Source organism: Plecotus auritus (assembly GCF_963455305.1).
Source record: "Plecotus auritus genome assembly, chromosome: 5".
In the NCBI taxonomy this organism is placed as follows: domain Eukaryota; kingdom Metazoa; phylum Chordata; class Mammalia; order Chiroptera; family Vespertilionidae; genus Plecotus; species Plecotus auritus.
In genome coordinates, this window is record NC_137776.1 from 63,543,721 (window position 1) to 63,565,615 (window position 21,895).

Sequence of the window (21,895 nt, forward strand, 5' to 3'; positions counted from 1 at the left end):
TTTTTAATTCTTCCTACCAGCTTATATTTTACCTTATCCCCTATGATAAAATAAAAGAATAACAAATACAATTACTTTGTCATATTTACCCTTTAAGTTACTATGGGTTTTCTTTCCTATTTTCTGGGAAACTTCTTTAAAAGTTTTTATTTTCTATAAACATCTTCACAATCCAATTTTCTTAGCATCTTACATTCTAACTAGAGGCCCAGTGCACAAATTTGTGCACATTGAAAGGAAATTAATTAGAAGAAATATTTTAAAGGCCAGGAAGGGACTGTGGGAGGGGTCCAAGCCATGTCCGGCCCATCTCACCCAGTCCCAATCGGCCGGACCCCAGCAGCAAACTAACATACTGGTTGGAGCATCTGCCCCCTGGTGGTCAGTGCATCATAGTGACTGGTCGAATGGTGGAACGAATAGTCGGACACTTAGCATATTAGGCATAGATAGGTAGATAGATAGATAGATAGATAGATAAATAGATATCTTCATTCTATCACCTGAACCTGCTCATGAAGCATTTTAGGACCTTTCATCATTCTTCTTTACTTCTCTGCAGCATTTGACACTGCTGAAAATCACCACAACTTTCTAAGTTTGGGTGTTATATTTGTTCTTCCCTGATAGCTTTGACATAGCATTCATTTTCTCTTCTTCCTCCCACCCCTACATGTAGGTGCTACCTAAGGACATGCCTTGCTGGTCTACTCTTCTTATTTTCTTTCTTGGCAAACTCATCCATTCTCAGATGCTTATTTAATTAATTATAAATTCCAAAAAGGTAACTATCAACTTGTCACTCCCCTTATACTTTGCCTTGACTCTGCAACACATTTCCAACTTCCTCAGGTACATCTTTAACTTTCCATGACCTTAAAGATTCAAAAGTTTCCATTCCGTTCTCCAAATATGAAAAGAAAAGTTGTAGTTCCTGAGGACTTTTCCTACAGGACCAGAGAAATCATGGAATATTTCATCAGGTCTAATTACTATTCAAATATGTCATTACAGGTTCAGTGGGGAACACTTTGCCCTTAAACTGTTTATTTATAGATTCTTATCTTAGTTCAGGAATTGCAGAAGTTATGATTGATCAAACCCAAACAGCTTCGTTTGACCAGTTAAAAATACAGAATATAAAGTTGGTTAACCAATGAAAACACAGAATTTAAAAATATAAACAAAAAATTTGGTTGACTAATTGAAATTAAAAAAATTACAAGACTGAGATCTCATATTGCTGAACTATGAAGTAATAAAATGAGTAAAATTATAGTCAAATCTTTGACAATGGAGTAGTGCATGCAGACACATATTTTAGTATTCAAGTATAACAGAGGACTGCTAATAATCCTACAGCAAAATTTTGATTTCAATTTTAGCATATTTCCAGTATAAACCAGTGACTAGTTTTTATAATTAAATATTTTAAGAATGTGTAATTCATCATGTTGAATATTTACATATGTAGTGAAAACAATTAAGTTGTATTATTTTTAAAGATAATTTTAAACATCTATTAAAACTCTACAGCTACCTTTTCAGTGGTACTTAAGACTCAGTATTATTGGTGCTGAATACTCCTGAACACATGGTTCAAAGTCTTCCCTTAATATTATCTCACACCCTCAAAAGGATCACCCTTAGTATCTCGAATCTGTTATTGCTGAAATCACTTAGCCATATTTAAATAAATCTCATAATTGGTTTCCTTTTTAAACTACATGTCTGGTTGACTACAACAACCCTGAAATGATTGGTAGTCATTGCTTAAGACAGACATCACTAAGTGTGACAGTATAATCATAGCTTAAGATGTTGCACATTTATTGCAGTCGTTACCATAGAGATTTAAATTTTGCTCTTTAACAAAAAGTATATGCATTTGAATGCATTAAATTTGTCTAGCAAGGTGCATGAGGTTTCCTAACAAAATGCACACATATAGAAACAGCATTTTTGTAATTTTTTCCTAGAAATCTTTAAGGCATCAAATAGGAATATAAAAATAATAGGTTCAATTTCTTAAGTTTTTAATGGATACTTCATTAACTCTGTCATTTGAACTCTACTTCTGCAAAATACATATTTAATCGTTTAGTAATACTTCATTCATATAATTTTCAAGAGAGAAAATAAAATGGAGGGGGGATCAGATATTCTAGCCTGAGCTTAGGTATTGCTCAAAGCACAAAGGAGAACCACAGGTGTATAGAATGTAAATTGAAAGCTCACCTATTTCTAGCCCCTGCTTTTCTTCTGCTGTTTATACAATCATTGACTTTTTAATTTATAAATTCTCCCCTGACTATCCTTGGCCACAGAAATCTTTTCCTGCTTTGAATGTAATGCATTTTATATCTGCACCTTGAAATGACACCTTGACCATATTTCACTCTCCAAACTGATTGAGATCAAGAGCCATATCTTGTATGTATACCACTCACAGTGTCTAGTGCAGGTATCCTATATAATAAAAGCCTAATATGCTAAGTGTCTAGTCATCCATTCAACCAATCAAAGAATAACATGCTAATGATATGCTAAGGCCACTCAACCGCTCTCTATGAGATGCACTGACCACCAGGAGGCAGTCAACCAGTTGACAAGTCACTATGACGTGCACTGACCACCAGGGGGCAGATACTCTGACCTGTAGGTTAGCTTGCTGCTGTGTCTGGCTGATTGGGACTGAGTGAGATGGCCGGACACGCCCTGGAGCCCTCCTGTGGTCCCTCCCCAGCTGGTCAACCTCCTGCGTCCCTCCCCTGCCCTGATCATGAACCAGTGGGGTCCCTCAGCCTGGCCTGCACCCTCTCACATCCGGGCTGAGGGGACCCCCTGCCCCCAGTGCAGGAATTTCTTGCACTGAGCCTCTAGTACATATATAAATACTTATATTGATTAATGGCTAAAATGAGAGGATACAGATACCTAGCTGCTACAAAGAAGTAATCTACAGTATAATGCAAACATTCCAAAATGTATTAAAGATTAAAAAAAACTAATTTATGGGGGAAATGCCAACATCCATTATGATAATATGTGTAAAAGCATTCTATGAAGTGCGATTCAAATGTAAAGCCTCATCAAAAAATAAACTCCAAGAGAACGTGGCCTGGCCTGTTACGTTCATTTCTCTATCTCTAGTTCCTAGCACAGAGCTTGGTACATAGTAGGTGCATATAAACTATTCACTGAATGAATCAATCAGCCAAATATTATCCTACAGAATGATTTATACTTTAGCCCTTGAATAAGAATGCTTTCCCCCTTCAAAAGCTTTAGGATATTTGCGATCCTAGAGACTTAGAAGGAGAGAATTAAGCTCATAATTTCACAGTTGCCCAAGGCTTTTTGCATTTACTCTATCTTGCACGATGATCTTGAAAGTTCCCTCTACAAAACCTTGCACAGCTGGATGCTTCCTGTCAGTCTGAACTCAGCTAAAACGCTTTCTTTGAGATCTTCCTGGACCACTTTGATGCAATGCAGTGCTCCACCTCTCATTTTATTTTCCTCAAAGCACTTGTCTTTATCTGAAATTAACAGGCTAATTCTCCTGTTTACTCCTTTATTGTCTATCATCTCCCAATAGCATAATCTCATGAGAACAGGGACTGTCCTCCATCTTCCACTGTCGTCTACCTCCTTATACCCAACTACTAAATATTTTTGAATTAATTAGTAAATTCTTTGAATTGTATATTTTGCAAACTTTGTTTGAATTTAATGTCAGGTTTATCCATTTAATCAAACACAGTGTATATAAATGATTCTTAAAATTTCAATACTAGAAACATTTTTGGAAGTTATTTAACTTTTCATTTCTATAAAGAAAAATGGAACTTTAATTTGTAAAATGAATAGTTCCACATCAATTCAAGCACCACATCTTTAGCTACTACAAAAAAAACCTTAAACATTTCATCAGAATGACTTAGGGCGCATTTCAAATGTAAATAAGCAGGATAATTGCCTTAATTCTCACACCATTTTGTATTATTAAGGACCCTTAATGAGAGGCTTTAGTAAAATCGGGCCATCATAGAAGATGTCATATTTTTCTGTACAATAATTCTGAGCACATTTAATTTCTTCATGTAGTTTTTTTCATTGCCATAAATTCAAACAGTTAAATTGAGGTTCTGTATATTTAGGGTCAGAAGGATCATAAGGATTTTTAAGGTTAATGCAGGTGCATATTGAGTATGTCCACTTTAGCAGAGAAGGGTCAGCAAACAGTCACAGAATTGGAGTGTGTTTCCCAGAGGTGACATTTCAGATATTTATATCTAGTAATGATTCTTGGTTTCTAAATGTACCTAAACTCACTAAAAAAACAGGTGTACATGGCTCATTGCTATAAGCAGGGAAATTCTGCTTAGTATGTTTGAAATATGACTGTATTTGTTAAGGAGCAACATTTTATCAAAGTTCAAAAATCAAATTCTTTTTTCACATACCTTTATTTCCATTCAATGATTTAATTAAAGAAGAACAAAAACTTGGAATGATTTCCCAATAAAATTTATTTCCAATGTATATTTCTGAATAAATCCTGTAAAAATGTCATTCACCTCTGCTTTATATGTTAAAGGAAATGAAAATTCATATTTTACACAAGATTTTTATATAATTTTCACTCCATTTCTTTCCTTTTATGCATTTCATTTCTAGCCATATTCCAGGGTTTAATAATTCCCTAATTCTCTTAATTATCTGAGTCCTGACTCTTTTAGGATGTATGGTGAATATCATTCAGCATTTACTGGCAATAGAGACCACTTATGCTATAACTTTTTAAATTCGTAAATTTATTGTTGAACTATATCCTTTGCACTAATTAATACTAGAAACTTTTATTCCGAGTCTTCATAAATATCATTCACACTCACACAGACCCACATACATATAAATTTAGATATAGATAAATTGATATAAATAGGTAAAGAGTAGAGAGCATAGGTTAGACATTAGATGAGTATATTTGCAGGCTGATAAATATTCCCTGTTTACATTCTGCAGAGAAACACTCATATGATAAGACTGTGAGGTCATGAAAAAGAGCAGTGAATGTTATTGATCCAAGACAGCACTAAATTGTGACTGTTACAACCTGAGACATTTGTTTCTTAAAATAATAATAATAATAATAACTTTAGGGAATGATTAAGATGATAAAAAAGAAGCAGAGATTAATAACAAGTTCCAGTGTACCTAACTTTCCTACAACGCCTTCTATTTCTAAAAACATACGTATGTCTCCATGTAGTATGTTTGCAAAGTGAAGCATTACATCGATGGCTATTCCATATAAATCTATTCTCATGTTCTGGTTTTGTGAACCAGAAAGTTTTAATGAAGAGGTAGAGTAATCAAAGTTACCAAGCCTTAGGCTATTATAGTTTCAAACGCAAAACAAGTTCTGCTACTGTTAGCTAACATTCTCCTAAAGTTTGATTAATGTCTAATTTCCCTTTTGTTCATTTGTTTTTTCTAAAGGAGCATATGAAATCATGTATTTATTGTATTGAACATTCAAAATAAAATTCTCACACTTTTATTTTGGAAAAATTGAGTCTTCTATAGACTCTTAATTAAATATAATTATATGGCTTCTACTGACCCAAGGTTTTAAAATGTATATAACAGATGTAACAAAGTCTTTATAAACAATGCCTCAGCTATCTCTTACCCAGAGTTATTTTTTCTGTGATTTCAATTAAACAAATAATAAGGAGATTCAATAAGGTATGTTTAAGCAATGGATTAAGGTAGCGTGGTAGCACAGATAACAGAATATCTAATTGCAAACACGAAAACTAAAAATTCAAGTCATTTGCAATGTGCTTAGGTTTACCCTGCACCAAATAGGTAACCAGAGAGAAATGTGCTGGACAGTTTCATTAATATTGGCTTATATTCTTTTTGTTGTTGATGTTGTTAATCCTCACCGGAGGATATTTTTCTATTGATTTTTAGAGAGTGGAAAGGAGGGAGGCAGCGAGGGAGGGAGGAAGGGAGAGAGAAACATACATCAATGTGAGAGAGACACATTGATTGGTTGCCTCCCACACACACTCCAACAGAGGCCCAGGATAAAGTCTGCAACTGAAGTACCTGCCCTTGACTGGAATCAAACCTGGGACCCTTTAGTCCACAGGCCGATGCTCTACCCACTGAACCAAACCGGCCAGGACAACATTTGTTTATATTCTTTACGGGAGCTATACATGAATATGATGTCAGTTTATAACCTCTTGGACTTAAAAAAAAAAAAGTAGCCAATAAGGGTACACTTTTAGTTATAAGATGAATAAGTTCTGACATCTAATGTACAGTATGGTGACTATAGTTAATATACTGTGTGAAATACAGGCATACTTTGAAGATATTGTGGGTTCAGTTCCAGACCACTGCAATAAAGTGACTATTGCAGTAAAGTGAGTAACATAAATTTTTGAATTCCCAGTGCATATAAAAGTTGCTTATACTGTATTGTAGTCTGTTAAGTGTACAATAGGAGCATATCTAAAAAAGCAAGACACATACCTCAATTAAAAAAATACTTTATTGCTAAAAAATGCTAACCATCATTTGGGCCTGTTGGAAAAATGGCACCAATAGACTGTCTCTATGCAGGGTTGTCACAAATCTTGAACTTATTTAAAAAAAAAAAAAAGCATTATTTGAGAAGTGCAAACGAGTGAAGAGCAATAAAGCAAAGCACATACAGCAACTATGTGAGGTGATGGATGTGTTGATTAGTTTGATTGTGGTAACCATTTCACAACACAGAACAGGATAAGGCAAAAATAGATTTACAGTTGTGAGTATGCAAGACAGTTTATTTTTGTATTATTATTTATTAATTGTATTATTCTCCGTATGAACAACTGGAAAACCGATGTCTGCCTACCCCTGTGTATCAAATCATCACATTGTAAACCTCAAATATACACACTTTTCATTTGGCAATTGTACCTCAATAAAGCTAGGAAAAGAAAAGGCTAATAAATCTTTATATTAATACTAGAGGCCCAGCGTGCAAAATCGCGTGAGACCCAGACCCTCCACGCCAGCGGGACCCCAGACCTGCCCTGCGTGAGCCGTGGGCCCCGCCTCTGCCGCAAGAGCCCTGCCAGCCCCACGCGAGGCCCACCTCGCTGCACTAGCCATGAGTCCCGGCCCACAGGAGGTGTTCCATACACCTCCTGGTGACCGGTTGTTTGGTTGTTCCGCTATTATGGCATCATGACCACAGGCCTTTTATGATGTAGATTAAGAGTGCTTATCATATTTAAACTAGAGGACCAATGCACGAAATTCATGCAAGGGCCTTGGCCCTGGCTCCCGCCTGCAGCCAGGGGCTTCTGCCACCTCTGCTGTGGCCCCCACCCACTGCGGCTTTGTCTGGAAGGAAGGACTTCCAGTCTAATTAGCATATAATGCTTTTATTATCCTATCTAATAAAAGAGTAATATGCAAATTGACCATACCTCTGCTACACCCACAAGCCACACACACCAGCCAATCAGGAGTGAGTATGCAAATTAACCGAACCAAGATGGCTGCAGCCACAGAAAGAGCAGGAGGCTTGGTTTCAATTATAGAAGGTAAATAAATCCAAACAAAAATGGTGGCAGCCACGGAGCTGGAGAGGAGGCTTGGGTAGCCCCCAGCAATGGAGGAGGCCAAGTTTCCGCAGCCCTGGCCTGCCTTGGCCTCGCTTAAGGCTACAAAGTTTCAATTATAGAAGATAAATAAATCCCAACAAAAATGGTTGCGGCCACGGAACGAGCAGGAGGCTTGGCTCCGCTCCAGGCTACAAAGTTTCAGTTGTAGAAGATAAATAAACCCGAGATACCAGGGCCTCCGCTTGGGTCGCCGGGGGACGTGGCCGGCCTGCAAACCACCCCAGGTCCCTCACCCAGGCTGCCCCATGCCCCAAGGGAACCCCCACCCTGATCCAGGACACCCTTCAGGGCAAACCAGCTGGGCCCCACCCTTGCACCAGGCCTCTATCCTATCTAATTATCCTATCTAATAAAAGAATAATATGCAAATTGGCCATCACTCCAACACACAAGATGGTTGCCCCCATGTGGTCCAAGATGACTGACCCCATGTGGACACAAGATGGTTGCCACAAGATGGCCAGCAGGGGAGGGCAGTTGGGAGGGATCAGGTCTGCAAGGGAGGGCAGTTGTGGGCAATCAGGCCAGTAGGGGAGGGCAGTTGGGAGGGACCAGGCCTGCAAGGGAGGGCAGTTGTGGGGGACCAGGCCTGCAGGGGAGGGTAGTTAGAGGCAAACAGGCTGGCAGGGGAGCAGTTAGGCATCAATCAGGCTGGCAGGGGAGTAGTTAGGGGGTGATCACCCAGCAGTCCTGGATTGTGAGAGGGATGTCCGACTGCCTGTTTAGGCCCGATCCTACTTGGATCAGGCATAAATGGGAAATCGGACATCCCTTGAGGGGTCCCAGATTGGAGAGGGTGCAGGCTGGGCTGAGGGACACACACCCGCCCCTTTGCACGAATTTCATGCACCGGGCCTCTAGTTATAGATAAAAGTGCTCCACAAAACCATTTCCACCAAAATTGTGGATAACATGAACTTATGTTAAATTCACTTAACTGCAATTTTTCTATTAAAGTCTGCTTTTTATGAGCAACTCAATAAAAAAAATAGTCAAGTTTTAAACATTATGCTCAGATTTATATTAAGTTTTTAAAAAAAGGCAGAATTCTAAAAGAACTAGACTTTTGTCTAAATTTGTTTCTAACAGATTATGATTGACATTTTCACTTGTCAAAATCATGTGGACATTTCTAGAAAATACTTTCTTTTAAAATTCTGGATTGTGGACTACAATCCCCCAAAGTCCACAAACTTCTTTGCCTCATTTACCATACTGTTCTGTTCGATAAAACCGTCTGCCTTTCATTTTTCCATTATTTATGATATCTGCTTCCATTTCTTTTTCACTTCATTGCTTGTGCAATTTGGAAATAAGCGGATTTCACATCATAGGACATTTCACTCGGTTACATCCTTCAGATAAATTTACTGCTGTTTACACTGTGATTTTAAAGACAAAGAAAAATTGGATCATTTCAAGTAAATTCCATCCTGTCAATTAAAATATTGCTTATTGACAAAACTGCCTCTACTTTTTAAAGGTAATGATCATAAAACTAATATTTCTGCAGTACAGAATAGTTTATTAAAAACTCCAATAAGTATTATCTCATTTCCATACAATTGTCTTAGGAGGTAGATTTTTGACTCAGATCAGTAGGTATTTAAAAGTAAGTAGGCTAAGACATACTGAGGATCTAGACTGAATTACACGTCTGCAGTAGATGATACCACCAATTACATTTTTCTTCATTTGTTTATTTTTGCAGATGCCAGCAGTGTGTGTGTGTGTGTGTGTGTGTGTGTGTGCTTTAATATTTTAACAGCTTTATTGCATATAATTAAAATACATAAAACTGCATATATTTAAAATGTACCATTTGATAAGTTTTGGCTTATGTGAAACCTGTGGAGCTATCACCACAATCAAGGTAATAAATATATACATTATCCCCAAAAGTTTTCATATGCCCCCTTGTAATCCCTTCTTCCAATTCTAATCTCCCACCCCAATTTGCTGTCCATAGACAACTTGTCTGCTTTTTATCACTTATACATTAGTTTGCATTTACCTAAAATTTTAGATTTTAGTATACCTTTTGTCAGATTTATCACTATTTCATATCTTTAATTCTATTATAAATGAAATTTTACTTAGATTTTTTTATTGTTTGCTGCTAATATACAGGAATACAATTGATTTTTATATAATATTCTTGTATCTTGCAAACTGGGCAGATCACCTGCTTGTGTTAGTAGCTTTTGAAATAAATTCCATTGAATTTTCTAGATAATCATGCCATCTGAAATGACAGTCTCACTTTCTCTTTTACAATATGGATAGCATTTGTTTATAATTTTATCTTCTTGTACTGCCTAAAACCTCCACCATAATGTTAAGTAGAAGTGGTAAAAGCCAACATCCTTATCTTTTCTTGGTCTTAAGAATAAAATATTTCATCTCTTAACGGTAATAGGAGGTAGGCTTTTCCTATAAGCCCTTTATTAGGTTGAGATAGTTCCCTGCTATAATTAGGTTGCTCAGGCATTTTTCTGTTTTTTTTTTTTTTTGTTTTGTTTTGTTTTTTTTTGTTTTTTTTTTTGTGCTTTTATCCTATTTGTTTTTAAATCAGGAATGGAATTGGATTTTTTCAAATGCTTTTCTTGCCTCTATTCAGAAGATCCTTTGATTTTTCTTCTTTTTGATGTGTTAACATAGTAAATTACATTGATTGGTGTTTGAATGTTAAATCAGCCTTCCATTCCTGGGGTGAACCTCACTTAGGCATGATGCATTTTCATTTTACATATTGAAAGGATTGATTTGCTAAAGTTTATTTAGAATTTTTACATCTATGTTCATGAGGGGTATTGACTTGCGGTTTTCTATTCTCTTAATATCTGTCAAGTTTTGCTATTTGAATAACACTGACCTCACAGAATGAATTGGGAGGTATTATCTCCTCTTCAATATTCTGGAAGTTTGTGTAAAACTGTTCTTATTTCTACCCAAAACTATGGGTAGAATCTACCAATGAAGTCATCTGGCAAGCGGGTTTCCTTTGCAAATAGTCATTTTTTAAATTACAAGATTCTTTTTCTTCTTTCTTTCTTTTTTTTTTTTTCTTTTTTTTTTTTTTTACCACTTTTTAGGGCTGTTTGGTTGATTTACTTCTTGTGGGCTTTGATAGTTTATCTTTTAAGGAAGTTGCCTATTTTATTGAAGTCAAATTTACTGCCATAATGCTGTTGATATTACTTTATAAGCCTTTACTATCTCTAGCATCCACAATGACATCACCCTTCTCATTCCTAATATTGGTAATTTTGTCTTCTCTTTTTTCTATTACATTTGCTTAGAAATTTATCAATTTTACTATTCTTCTCAAGGAAACTTTTTCTCTTACATTTTATCATTTCTGCTTTGATCTTTATTGTTTCCTCCTTCTTTTTTCGATCTTTATTATTTGTTCTCCTCCTTTTTCTAGTTGTTGAAGGAGGAAGCTGAAGATGTTGGTTTTCAATTTTTCTTTTTTTCAGCAGAGATGCTTAGTGCTGTAAGTTCCCCCTAAGTATTACTTTTCTGGCACTACAAACTTTGAAACACTGTGCTTTCCTTTCATTCAGTTCAAAATATTATTAATTTCACTTTGAACTTCTTTTTTGATCCATGGGTTATTTAAAAGTGTATCATAGAGTTCCCCAATATTTACTCTGCCCACGCCCCATGAATCAGGCTGGCTGGAGAGTACAGACGACTTTTGCTGGTCCTAAATGAGGGGCAAAGAGACCTCTTTCTCGTGGTTCTTTCCTCAGCTTGGGTCATTTTCTCACATATGTGCTGTCAGTTTACTATTGAGTTCTGTTTGTGTAGCTTTCTCCTCTCTGGTACTTTGTCCAACTTCTAGCTGCCTGATCTTCCCAGTCATTCACCTCCAACTTCTCACGTCATGGAGTCCACTGGGCTCTGCGCAGGTCCTCCTTCTCTTTCTGAATCCTCCCCAGTTGCTCTGGCAGTAAAGCTGAGGCAATTGCTCTCCTTATTGTGTCCCATCTCTCTGACACCGCTGTCCTCAATGACCTGATGTCCAATGGCTTAAATCTCTTATTTCATTTACAGTGTTATGTCCATTTTTATTGATTCAAGTGTGTGTGTGTGTGTTCATGTGCAACCCCAGTAACTGTTAACTGTTATGCCAAGTCTAGATGATTCTTTAAAAATAATTATTTTATTAAAATTGATTATGAGTATAGCTAAATGTTTTATACTCTAGGTTTTTAGGATGTCAGTAGTCGCCTCAAAGGACATTGCAACAGTCAAAACAGAAAGTGTTTTTTTCTTTCCTAACATTTAATTTCTTGGGAGAGAAATCAAGATGGCAGCATAGGTAATCACCTATACTTGCTGCTTATCACAACCACATCAAAATCACAACTTAACGGCAGGATACCACCCAGAACCACGGGAAAGCTGGCTGAGAGGAAGTCCCACAGCTAGAGAGGTGAAGAAAGCTCATTGAGGCTGGTAAGAGGTGCAGAGGCACAGAAAGTGCTGCTCTTTCAATCTGGAGGGAGATACAAGCTCCCACTCACTCTGAACTCCAGTTCCGGGCGAGACTCTGGGGGACCCAGGCACATACGGGGAGAAACTGGACTGTCTGGCATTGGGACAGGAACACCAGGGTGGCTTTCTCTCAGAGGTGCTCGCAGCGATCATTGTTCCTGCATGGGGGCGCGGGATGTGGAGAATCGGGGACTTCTCTGGTTAAGGGCTGACTGGCAGCCTTGCTGTTAGCTCTGCCCTGGTGATTCCCAGAAACCCTGCCCCACCCAATTTACAACCCCACCCAAGCTGTGCTCAGAGGCTTTTGCATATGAATGGCCTGTTCTTTCACCTAAAAGGAACTGCAGCTGGGTCAGAGAGCCCCAGAGCTTACAAAAGAAGGCCCAAGGCCTGGCAACAGCAGTGGCCTTGCTTCACAGCTGGGCCTCCTCTGGGCACTTCCAAACCCCATACAAAGAGGAGGAATCTGCAGATCTCTCTGTAGCTCCTGCTGGGCAGCCCCAGACAGTGGCTGACCTTGCACATCCTTGGAGATCTAAGAGCCAGTGTACACAGTGGTCAGAGACCATACCGGATTACAACTTCACATCCATAAGAGACACACACACAAGGGGCAGACTCAGTGAGCACCAAAGCCCTACTGAAGCAAGTCCTGCCTCATAAGGATGTCTCCTGCACAACATATCTTCCAGTGTAAACACAGCTGGTCCTCACAGCCAATTGGCCTGGAGGTCAATTCCTCCCAGTGATACCAATAGCAATCAAGGGTTAACTACAACAAGACTGTGCAAACAGCACACAAAGGGGTCCACCAAGAGTGTCCACCTCAGGTGACTGGGAATGCTGAGACACTGGGTCCTATAGGACACCTACCACACAAAGCCACTCTATCAACTCAAGGAGACTTAGCAGCTACCCAGTACATAGAAACAAACACAGGGAAGCAGCCAAAATGTGGAGACAAAGAAACAAGTCACAAATGAAAGAAATGGATGAAAGCAAAATACTGGATATAAAGTTCAAAACCACGGTTATAAGGTTACTCAAGAATCTTCTAGAAACCTCCCAGAAATTTAGTGAGACCCTCAAGGATATGAAAAAGGACCAACTAGAAATTAAGCATACACTGACTGAAATAAAAAAAATAATATACAGAGATCCAACAGCAGATTAGAGGATCCCAAGAATCAAGTCAAAGATTTGAAATACGAAGAAGCAAAACACACCCAACCGGAAAAGCAAAAAAGAAAAAAGAATCCAAAAATATGAAGATACTGTAAGGATCCTCTGGGACAACTTCAAGCATACCAACATTCGAATTATGGGGTGCCAGAAGAAGAGAGAGAGCAAGATATTGAAAACCTATTTGAAGTAATAATGACAGAAAACTTCCCCTACCTGGTGAAAGAAATAGACTTACAAGTCCAGGAAGTGCAGAGAACCCCAAACAAGAGGAATCCAAAGAGGACCACACCAAGAAACATCATAATTAAAATGCCAAGGGCAAAAGACAAAGAGAGAATATTAAAAGCAGCAAGAGAAAAATAGTTAGTTACCTACAAGGGAGTACCCATACGACTGTCAGCTGATTTCTCAACAAAAACTATGCAGGCCAGAAGGGAGTGGCAAGAAATATACAAAGTGGTGAATAGCAAGAACCTACAACCAAGATTGCAAAGCTATCATTCAGAATTGAAGGTCAGATAAAGAGCTTCACAGACAAGAAAAAACTAAAGGAGTTCATCACCACCAAACCAGTATTATATGAAATGCTGAAGGGTATTCTCTAAGAAGAGGAAAAAAAAGGTAAAGATAAAAATTATAAACAACCAAGTGACAAATATATATCAACAAGCGAATCTAAAAATCAAGTGAATAAAAAATCTGAAGAACAGAATAAACTGGTGAATATAATAGAATCAGGGGCATAGAAAGGGAGTGGACTGACAACTCCCGGGGGGAAGGGGGTGTGGGGGGTGTGGAAAGAGACTGGACAAAAATTTTACACCTATGGACAAGGACAATTGGGGGGGTAAGGGCATGGGGTGGGAACTGGGTGGAGGGCAACTGGGTGGAGGGGAGCTGTGGGGGAGAAAGAGGAATAGCTGTAATAATCTGAACAATAATGATTTATTAAAAAAATTTTATTTCTTTTTTGGGCAGGGGAGTTTTAGAACCACATCTTAACTAACAATTAGGGAAGTAGTACTTTATGTAAGTATTGCATATTCTAGCTTTAAAGGTATTTTCACGTACATTCTCTGCATTGATTATCTATGGTCAAGGACTGATTTTTAAGGGTAAGGTTGTCATTGAGGCTCAGGAGTGTCAGGACTTACTCAAAGTTGCACAGCTTATAACCACAACAACAATTGCTGCCTTTTATTAGCCCCTTTCTATATGTGTGGTCATTGGGGTGCTCAATACTATATACAAGGTTTATTTAATCATCTCTGAAAGCGTATCAGGAAAGTGCTACAAACTTTCTTATTGTAGATATGAAGAAACTAGAGCTTAGGAGACATACTACCTTGCCCAAATCATCCTATATAATAAAAGGCTAATATGTAAAATCAACCAAACAGTGGAACAACCAAAAGGCAGAACAACTGGTCACTATGACACACACTGAACACCAGGGGCCAGATGCTCAACACAGAAGCTGCCCCCTGGTGGTCAGTGCGCTCCCACAGGGGGAGCGCCGCTCAACCAGAAACCCTGAGCTGAGCTCATGGCTGGTAAGTGCAGCCCTAAGGGCTCCTAGACTGTGAGAGGCCACAGGCCGGGCTGAGGGACACCTCCCCCACCCCCAGTGTATGGATTTCATGCACTGGGCCTCTAGTACAGCTAATTAGTGTCAGAGCTGGAACTGAATCCCTGCTGTCAGACTCCTAGATCATTCTTGTAACTATTAGTCTATCATTCATGGCTGTGAATGACTTGATGACTTTTCACTTTTCTCCCCCATGACCTCAATTGGCTCAACAATGGCAGACTATCTCATTTTAAAATGAACAAAATATTGTGCATTCTTGGAAATATTGCTTCTATGCTATTACTCATGAAAGGCAAGGTCTTTTGCTGGTGATGCTTGTTGGGTGGTATTTATGCTGACATTATAGATATTACTTAAAGATGACACTTTTGATGGTAAATATATATTATCATGGGTTCACTTTTTTATCAATTATTTTATATGAATATTCATTTCTGAGTTTCTCCTATCTAAAATTTCAACTCCTACCAATCTCCAACATCTACCATTTCATATTCTTCTCCCTTATTTTTTCTCTTTAACTCTTATCACCAATATATTAATATACAGGGGTGGACAAAAGTAAGTTTACAGTGGTCCATGTAGGAAATAATACAATAATTAATAAATAATAATACAAGAATAAACTGTTTCACTTACTCACAACTGTAAACTTACATTTGTCCACCCCTGCATTTTACTTCCCTTGTCTGTCTCCTCTAAAATATAATTTCCATAAGGACACACCATTTTGTCTGTTTTGTTCACTACTGTATCCCATGAACTGACTGAATGAAAACTCAATAAATGTCAGCAAATAAATCAACATTTGTGTTTAAACAGTATTCTTAGGATTTATTTTATTTGGATGATTGTTGTGGAATGAAGTAGAGAGTAATATCTGAGGCTAAGCTTTCAGGAGTATTAGCATCTACCTGTACATAGTCTCGCTGTTATCAGATGTACGTATGTTATATACCAAAGGAGACTAAAGCCTATAACAGGAAGATAAGATCACTAGATGAGGCAGCCATCTCAGAAGCGTGGAGGAACACGTTTGCCTATTAGCTTCTCTCTCTCCCGATAATATCATCAGCAGTTAGGAGTGACATGTTATGGAGGGATGAGCCTTAATGAGGAGGTAGCAGTGTGGTAATTAGCACCATAGCTGATGGTCTCAGAACACTGGGGTTCAATTCTCAACTATTCCACATAATAGCTCTATAAATATTAGAAATCACTAATATTTTTTGCCAAAATTTATTTATCCTGACACTTCAAGGAATTCTTCAACCCTATGAAACTGTTAAAACCTATTGTAGTAAGAGACTGGATGCTTCTCTCTGGGGAGATCTAGAGCTTTCATTAAATTTTCAATGTCTCAGTACTTACAATACTCTGGGCATCAAAAGCCAAGTGATATTGTTATAAATAAATCTGCAAGATGCATTTCTTTAGATTGGCTTAAACTCCCGTAAGGCTAGTCAGACTCGTGATGTTTTGCAAGCCCTTAATATTTCTCTGTTTTCTAATTACCCTCAAATCTACATAAACTAGAGCAGCAAAATAGAATTTCACTATGATTACAATCACCTTTCCACAGTTGAGGTTAAATGATTTGCCTACATGACAAAGACACCTCCTACATAAATTTCTTTTTAAGAAATCATATTTTATTGTCAATAATAACTATTTGTATCTCTCTCATAGAAATGCGGCTTTTTGAGAGTAAAAGCATTATGCCTTACTCATTTTTGTGGTCTCAGCATCTAGAAAGTGTAAAGCATGTATTACACACTCAGAATGTGTTTGCTCTATAATGACTGAGCTGGATATTAGTCTCAGGTCTTCTGATTGTAAATCCTCAATATAGTCTCATTTTATTAAGTCACATCTTTTCATAAAATTAGTCTAACAGGGAAGTCTCATTCCTTTGTTAATATACTGTTTCAGCATTTTTTCTTACTATCTTCCTCAGCTAGGGTACTAGTTATTAAGTGAACTGTTCTATTCATATCATGGAAAGGAAAGTACTGAAGAATCAAGAGTCTATCAAAAAGCAAAATATATAGGTTGTTTCTACTGAAATCAGATGGAAACTGAAGTCAATTATATGTTTTAAAACAACTGAAAAGTAGTCACTTATGAATACTTTATTTTTTAATAAGCTCAAGCAACCAGTCACAGTAAACATCTTATATCATTTTCTAGGGATCTGATCATACTTAGGGCCACTAGTTGCATTCACTCTGTCCCCCTGGTATCTGCAGCAAATATTATCAAATTTCCAAATTTCATATTCTCAAGTCTTCCTTTTTGATACATTTATACCTCTGTTGCATTTTCTGATCGTGTTCTTCTGTTTTATTACACTAAATTACTCCTAAGCACATCTTTAAATCAGATGAAGAGTATCCACCCAGTACTGGAGCTATGTATTGAAAGTAATGGGAGTCCATTGGCAGAGAATCATGCCTAACAGGCAAGAAGAATAGAGGTGAATATGAATCTTAGAAAAGAATGAAAAAAGGTGGGCAGTATAATCACAGGTAATAGTAATATTCCCATGTTGATTTTTCTCCTTATGTAATCTCAGTACAATATCCAAGGAATATTGGTTTATTAATATGTAAATAATCTCATCATTACATCTAAGATTAAGAACAAACTGCTTTTAAGGTTTGAATTTCCTTCCTTTCTTCCTTCCTTCCTTCCTTCCTTCCTTCCTTCCTTCCTTCCTTCCTTCCTTCCTTCCTCTTTCCTTCCTGCTTTCCTTCCTTGCCTCCCTCCCTCCCTCCTTCTTTCCTCTTTCTCTTTTCTTCTTCCTTTTCTTAACTGTCATTTGTTACTCTCTGCACTTTCTGAACCCCATGAAGTAAAAATGTTAGGTCCCCAAATGTCCCCAAAGGTTGTGCAAAGATGCATCATGTGCCTGATGCAAGAACACATCCCTGAGGATTGTACTAAGACTGTAGAGCAAGTTGCAATAGACTATAAATATATAAGCAAATACAGAAAGAATAAAATTCCATTAACTAATGATGTTTTCAGACATCTGACTATAAGAAAGGCTTATAGGCAAACAATTGTATAACTAGGCCATTCTAGTACTTATAAAATAATTCAGATTATGCAAGATCCATTAAGTTCCATATTATATAAATTCAAAGTAATTCTTAGTTTCAATTTGGAACATTTTCTTACAGAACATTATTATATTTTGTAAGTGAAAAACAAACTTTACTGTCCAAAGTATATATATAAATCTATATATCATTGATAAATATATCTAAACTCTAATAATTTCATTGCACAAATAATTTTGTCAAACAATAGAGTGTTTTGAATATTTCATGTTAAATTCTAAAATGGAAAAGATAACAGTGCTACTAACTTATTTCATTTAGAATGATAATATATGTGGTTTGAAGAAAAAACAACAGTATGTTAGCACTTATTTGATAGCATGAAAGCACATTTATGTGTCTGTATTTTAAATTTATGAATATAACAAAATGTTAAAAATATTCATATGTTTCCTAAATCATATATATGAGGGAGTAATCCTTACTTTTTATTTACCTAGAAAGTCATTTAATAAGTGAATTTGCATTATTTAAACTGATTCATCAAACAATGTCTATAATTGTAAAAGTAGTCATGCTACACAGAGAATTATAGAGAAATCCTTTCACCAGATTACTGTTAAAATTATTTGAGAATAACCTCAGGCAGCACTTGCAAATTCAGATAACATAGTTTTAGTGCCAAAATACACATTGCTTTTATAGGGAACTGCTTTATTGAAAAAAATAAAGCCTGTCTTTATTTCAAACACTTAAAAGACAATGTCTTTGTACTATGAATAAAGTAATTATTTTTGAAAACTTAAAAAAATGCCTAAAATTTCCCATTTAACAGTAAATATTGCATGCAAAAGACTCTAGCAAATCTTTTTAATAAGTGTTAAAATGACCAACAGATCAGCAATTTGCATCACTTCACAAAAAAGATTCCACAGTCAACGACTAGGTCTATGTGTGCATGCAACAGCATCGTATGTTCAGAGTCAAAAAATAAAGGAAAAGGCAATTACCCTAAAAGACATTTCAAGATTCTCTCCACCCCAGATATCCATTCCTGCATCGTAAGTTCCTATCTCTTCAAAGTAGTTTCTGTCAATAGAAAATAGGCCACCAGCCATAGTAGGGGTCCTAGTTGAAAAAACAAAACAAAAAGAAAAGAATATCTTTTGAAAACAATATGTGGAGTTTAATGACTGTAGCAAATATCTTTGAGACATTTTACATTAAAATAATACTATTCAAAAATCTCAAACTGAAAACATAAAGCCAAGGTGTAAGAGGTTTTAAAATTAGTAAATAGCATTTTATCATATTTTCTGTAAAACTAAATTTAGATTAGCCTCTTTTGTTATAGGTGATCACACAGACACATGGAAGGAACACAGGGCACTTAAGAGGAGGGCATCTACATTCCTTTTGAAAGCCAAAGTGAAGAGAAGTTAGTGTTCTTTGTACCACCCTTTAAGAGATTACTAATCATGAAACTGCCAGTTGTGATCTTTTGTCATCTGATTATAAATCATTTTCATGTGAAAATGGTTTTTCTATGGAAATATCTATAGCCTACTTAAACATGAAAAATATTGAATGCTATAAAATGTTTATAGACAGTTAAGTAATAAGAATTACAAAAGTATTTTCAAACATCAGAGCTTTACATCTAATCACACAGTCTTCTCTTTACCTAACTAAAATAACACAATCAATTGTATAACACTGGAGAAACATAGATCCCTTTGCTATGCAGAGATTTAAAGTAAATTTGGCACAGATGCTAAAATTTTTTCCTAGAAATAAATGCTTTTGGTTCTCCCATTCGAAACTTCTCTATAAGAACTAAGAAGTCAAATGTTTCGTTTTAAATGATTAATTAATTTTAAAAGATCATTAAAGCAATGTTGATGTGTGAACTATACAAGTCTTTCTATACAAGTACTAGAGGCCTGGTGCATGAAATTCGTGCACAGGGGTCAGGGGGCCCTCAGCCCAGCCTGCACCCTCTCCAATCCAGGACCTCTCAGGGGATGTCCCTCTCACAATCCTGGACCGCTGGCTCCTAATCGCTCACCTGCCTGCCTGCCTGGTCACCCCTAACTGCCCTCCCCTGCCAGCCTGATTGCCCCTCACTGCCTTTGCATGCTGGTCTGATCGCCCCTAACTGCCCCCTCTGCTGGCCTGGTCACCCCTAACTGCCCTCTTTGCCGGCCTGGTTGCTCCCAACTGCCCTCCCTGCTGGCCTGGTAGCCCCCAACTCCCCCCCTGCCATCCTGGTCACCCCTCATGGGCCCCCCATTGGCCTGGTCACCCCATGCAGCCTGCTGTTCAGTCATTTGGTCATCTCTCACTAACCCCCCTGCTGGCCTGGTCATAGGCAGCCATCTTGTGAGGGCATCAGGGTTAATTTGCATATTACCTCTTTATTATATAGTATTATAAATTTAACTAAAAAAGTGTGTCTTAGTTGGTTGGGCATAGTCCCATGTACCAAAAGGTTGCTGGTTGGATTCCAGATCAGGGTACATGCCAGGGTTGGGGGCTTGATCCCTGGTAGGGCACATGCAGGAGGCAGTCTATTGATGTTGCTCTTTCTCTCTCCATATCTCTTCCTCTCTAAAATCAAGAAACTATTCTTTAAAAAAAGAGAAAGAAAGAAAATTCTAGTTGTTCACAACTGGATCTATCTACATTGGAAATTATTATTTTTGAACATTAATTGTAGTATAGTGGTTTCCAATCTTCTTAGCATACCTGACAAACTTTTAAAAAATGCATTTCCATGCTTGGGTACCACTTTCCATAGATTCAGATTTCATTAACAGGATGGGGGGCCAGACCTTTGGTATTATGTAAAGTTCCCAGCTAATTGTAATGTGCTGTTCAAGAGGAGAAACACTGGTCGAGTAACTAATTTGGAATGTTCATTCACCTAGTCTGAGATTGGTAAAAAACAAAACAAATGTTTTGCTTTTCTTGAAATTATATCCTCTTCTGCCACAGGATATGCTCATGTCCTCTAATTGAACAGTACAGTTCAATGAAAAACCAAACCACCAAATAATATTGTACTTGGACAGCTACCAGATTGTGAAGTTCCTGATTTCTCCCAGTGCTCTCACTGTTTTATACTCAGGTAATTAACTGCCCATCAGTTGGAGGAGCACAGGGTCTCTTAGTCTCGGAGCAGTTTTATTACTTCTGGTCTTGCTGAGTTCCTATCAGGAACAGCATCACTGACCTTCTGAATTATTAGAGAAACACTAACAAAGTGAAACAGATGGTACTTATGGTAGCCACAACCCTCACCTGACTGGGGTTTTGGAACTCTATGGCAATAACCATATACGGTACTAGAGTGCTGGGAAGCTTATATAATGAAACAAGGAACAAAAAACTGCTTCAATTATCCTGTCATAATGCAACCAAGTGCTTAAGAATGTTAAGTAATGCATTTTTAATGATCAGTTCAGAGTGCCTATCCACTTATCTACTTGCTAATAAAGGACTAATGCATTAAAGTTAAATACCAGTATTGATTTTCATCTTACATTTTGGTCATAATTCCTATACATGTGTGAGAAATGTATAATAAATGCCTATAATAAATCATATTTAATCATAGGAATGACTCAAAAAGTTTCACTTATTCTTGAAAAGTAACAAAAATAAAATGGCAACTCAAAAAAAAAAATCCTGTATTTCTGAGGAAATAAGCTGCTAGAGACAATTTTTTGTCTTTGCAGGGTCAGCTCTCTCAAATAATCTATAGACCATTCCTTAAATGGTATCTACAGCCAAAGCCAGTGTTATGCAACATGTTCTGTTCTAAGTAAACTGAATGACCAATT

The 21,895-nt window shown here is 37.2% G+C and overlaps 1 protein-coding gene across 12 annotated transcripts in view; it reads right to left on the bottom strand.

Moving 5' to 3' along the window:
* The window catches only part of GALNT13 (polypeptide N-acetylgalactosaminyltransferase 13), a 499,062-nt gene that overhangs the window by 168,595 nt on the left and 308,572 nt on the right, over positions 1-21,895 (bottom strand). For all 12 annotated transcript variants that reach the window (XR_013960615.1, XR_013960616.1, XM_080668540.1 and 9 more), the window contains exon 8: positions 19,061-19,178. Coding sequence is in view for 10 of the 12 variants with exons in the window: in XM_080668540.1 (XP_080524666.1) it covers positions 19,061-19,178 (118 nt within the window). In the remaining 2 variants the exon portion in view is untranslated. The remainder of the gene's footprint in view (positions 1-19,060; positions 19,179-21,895) is intronic.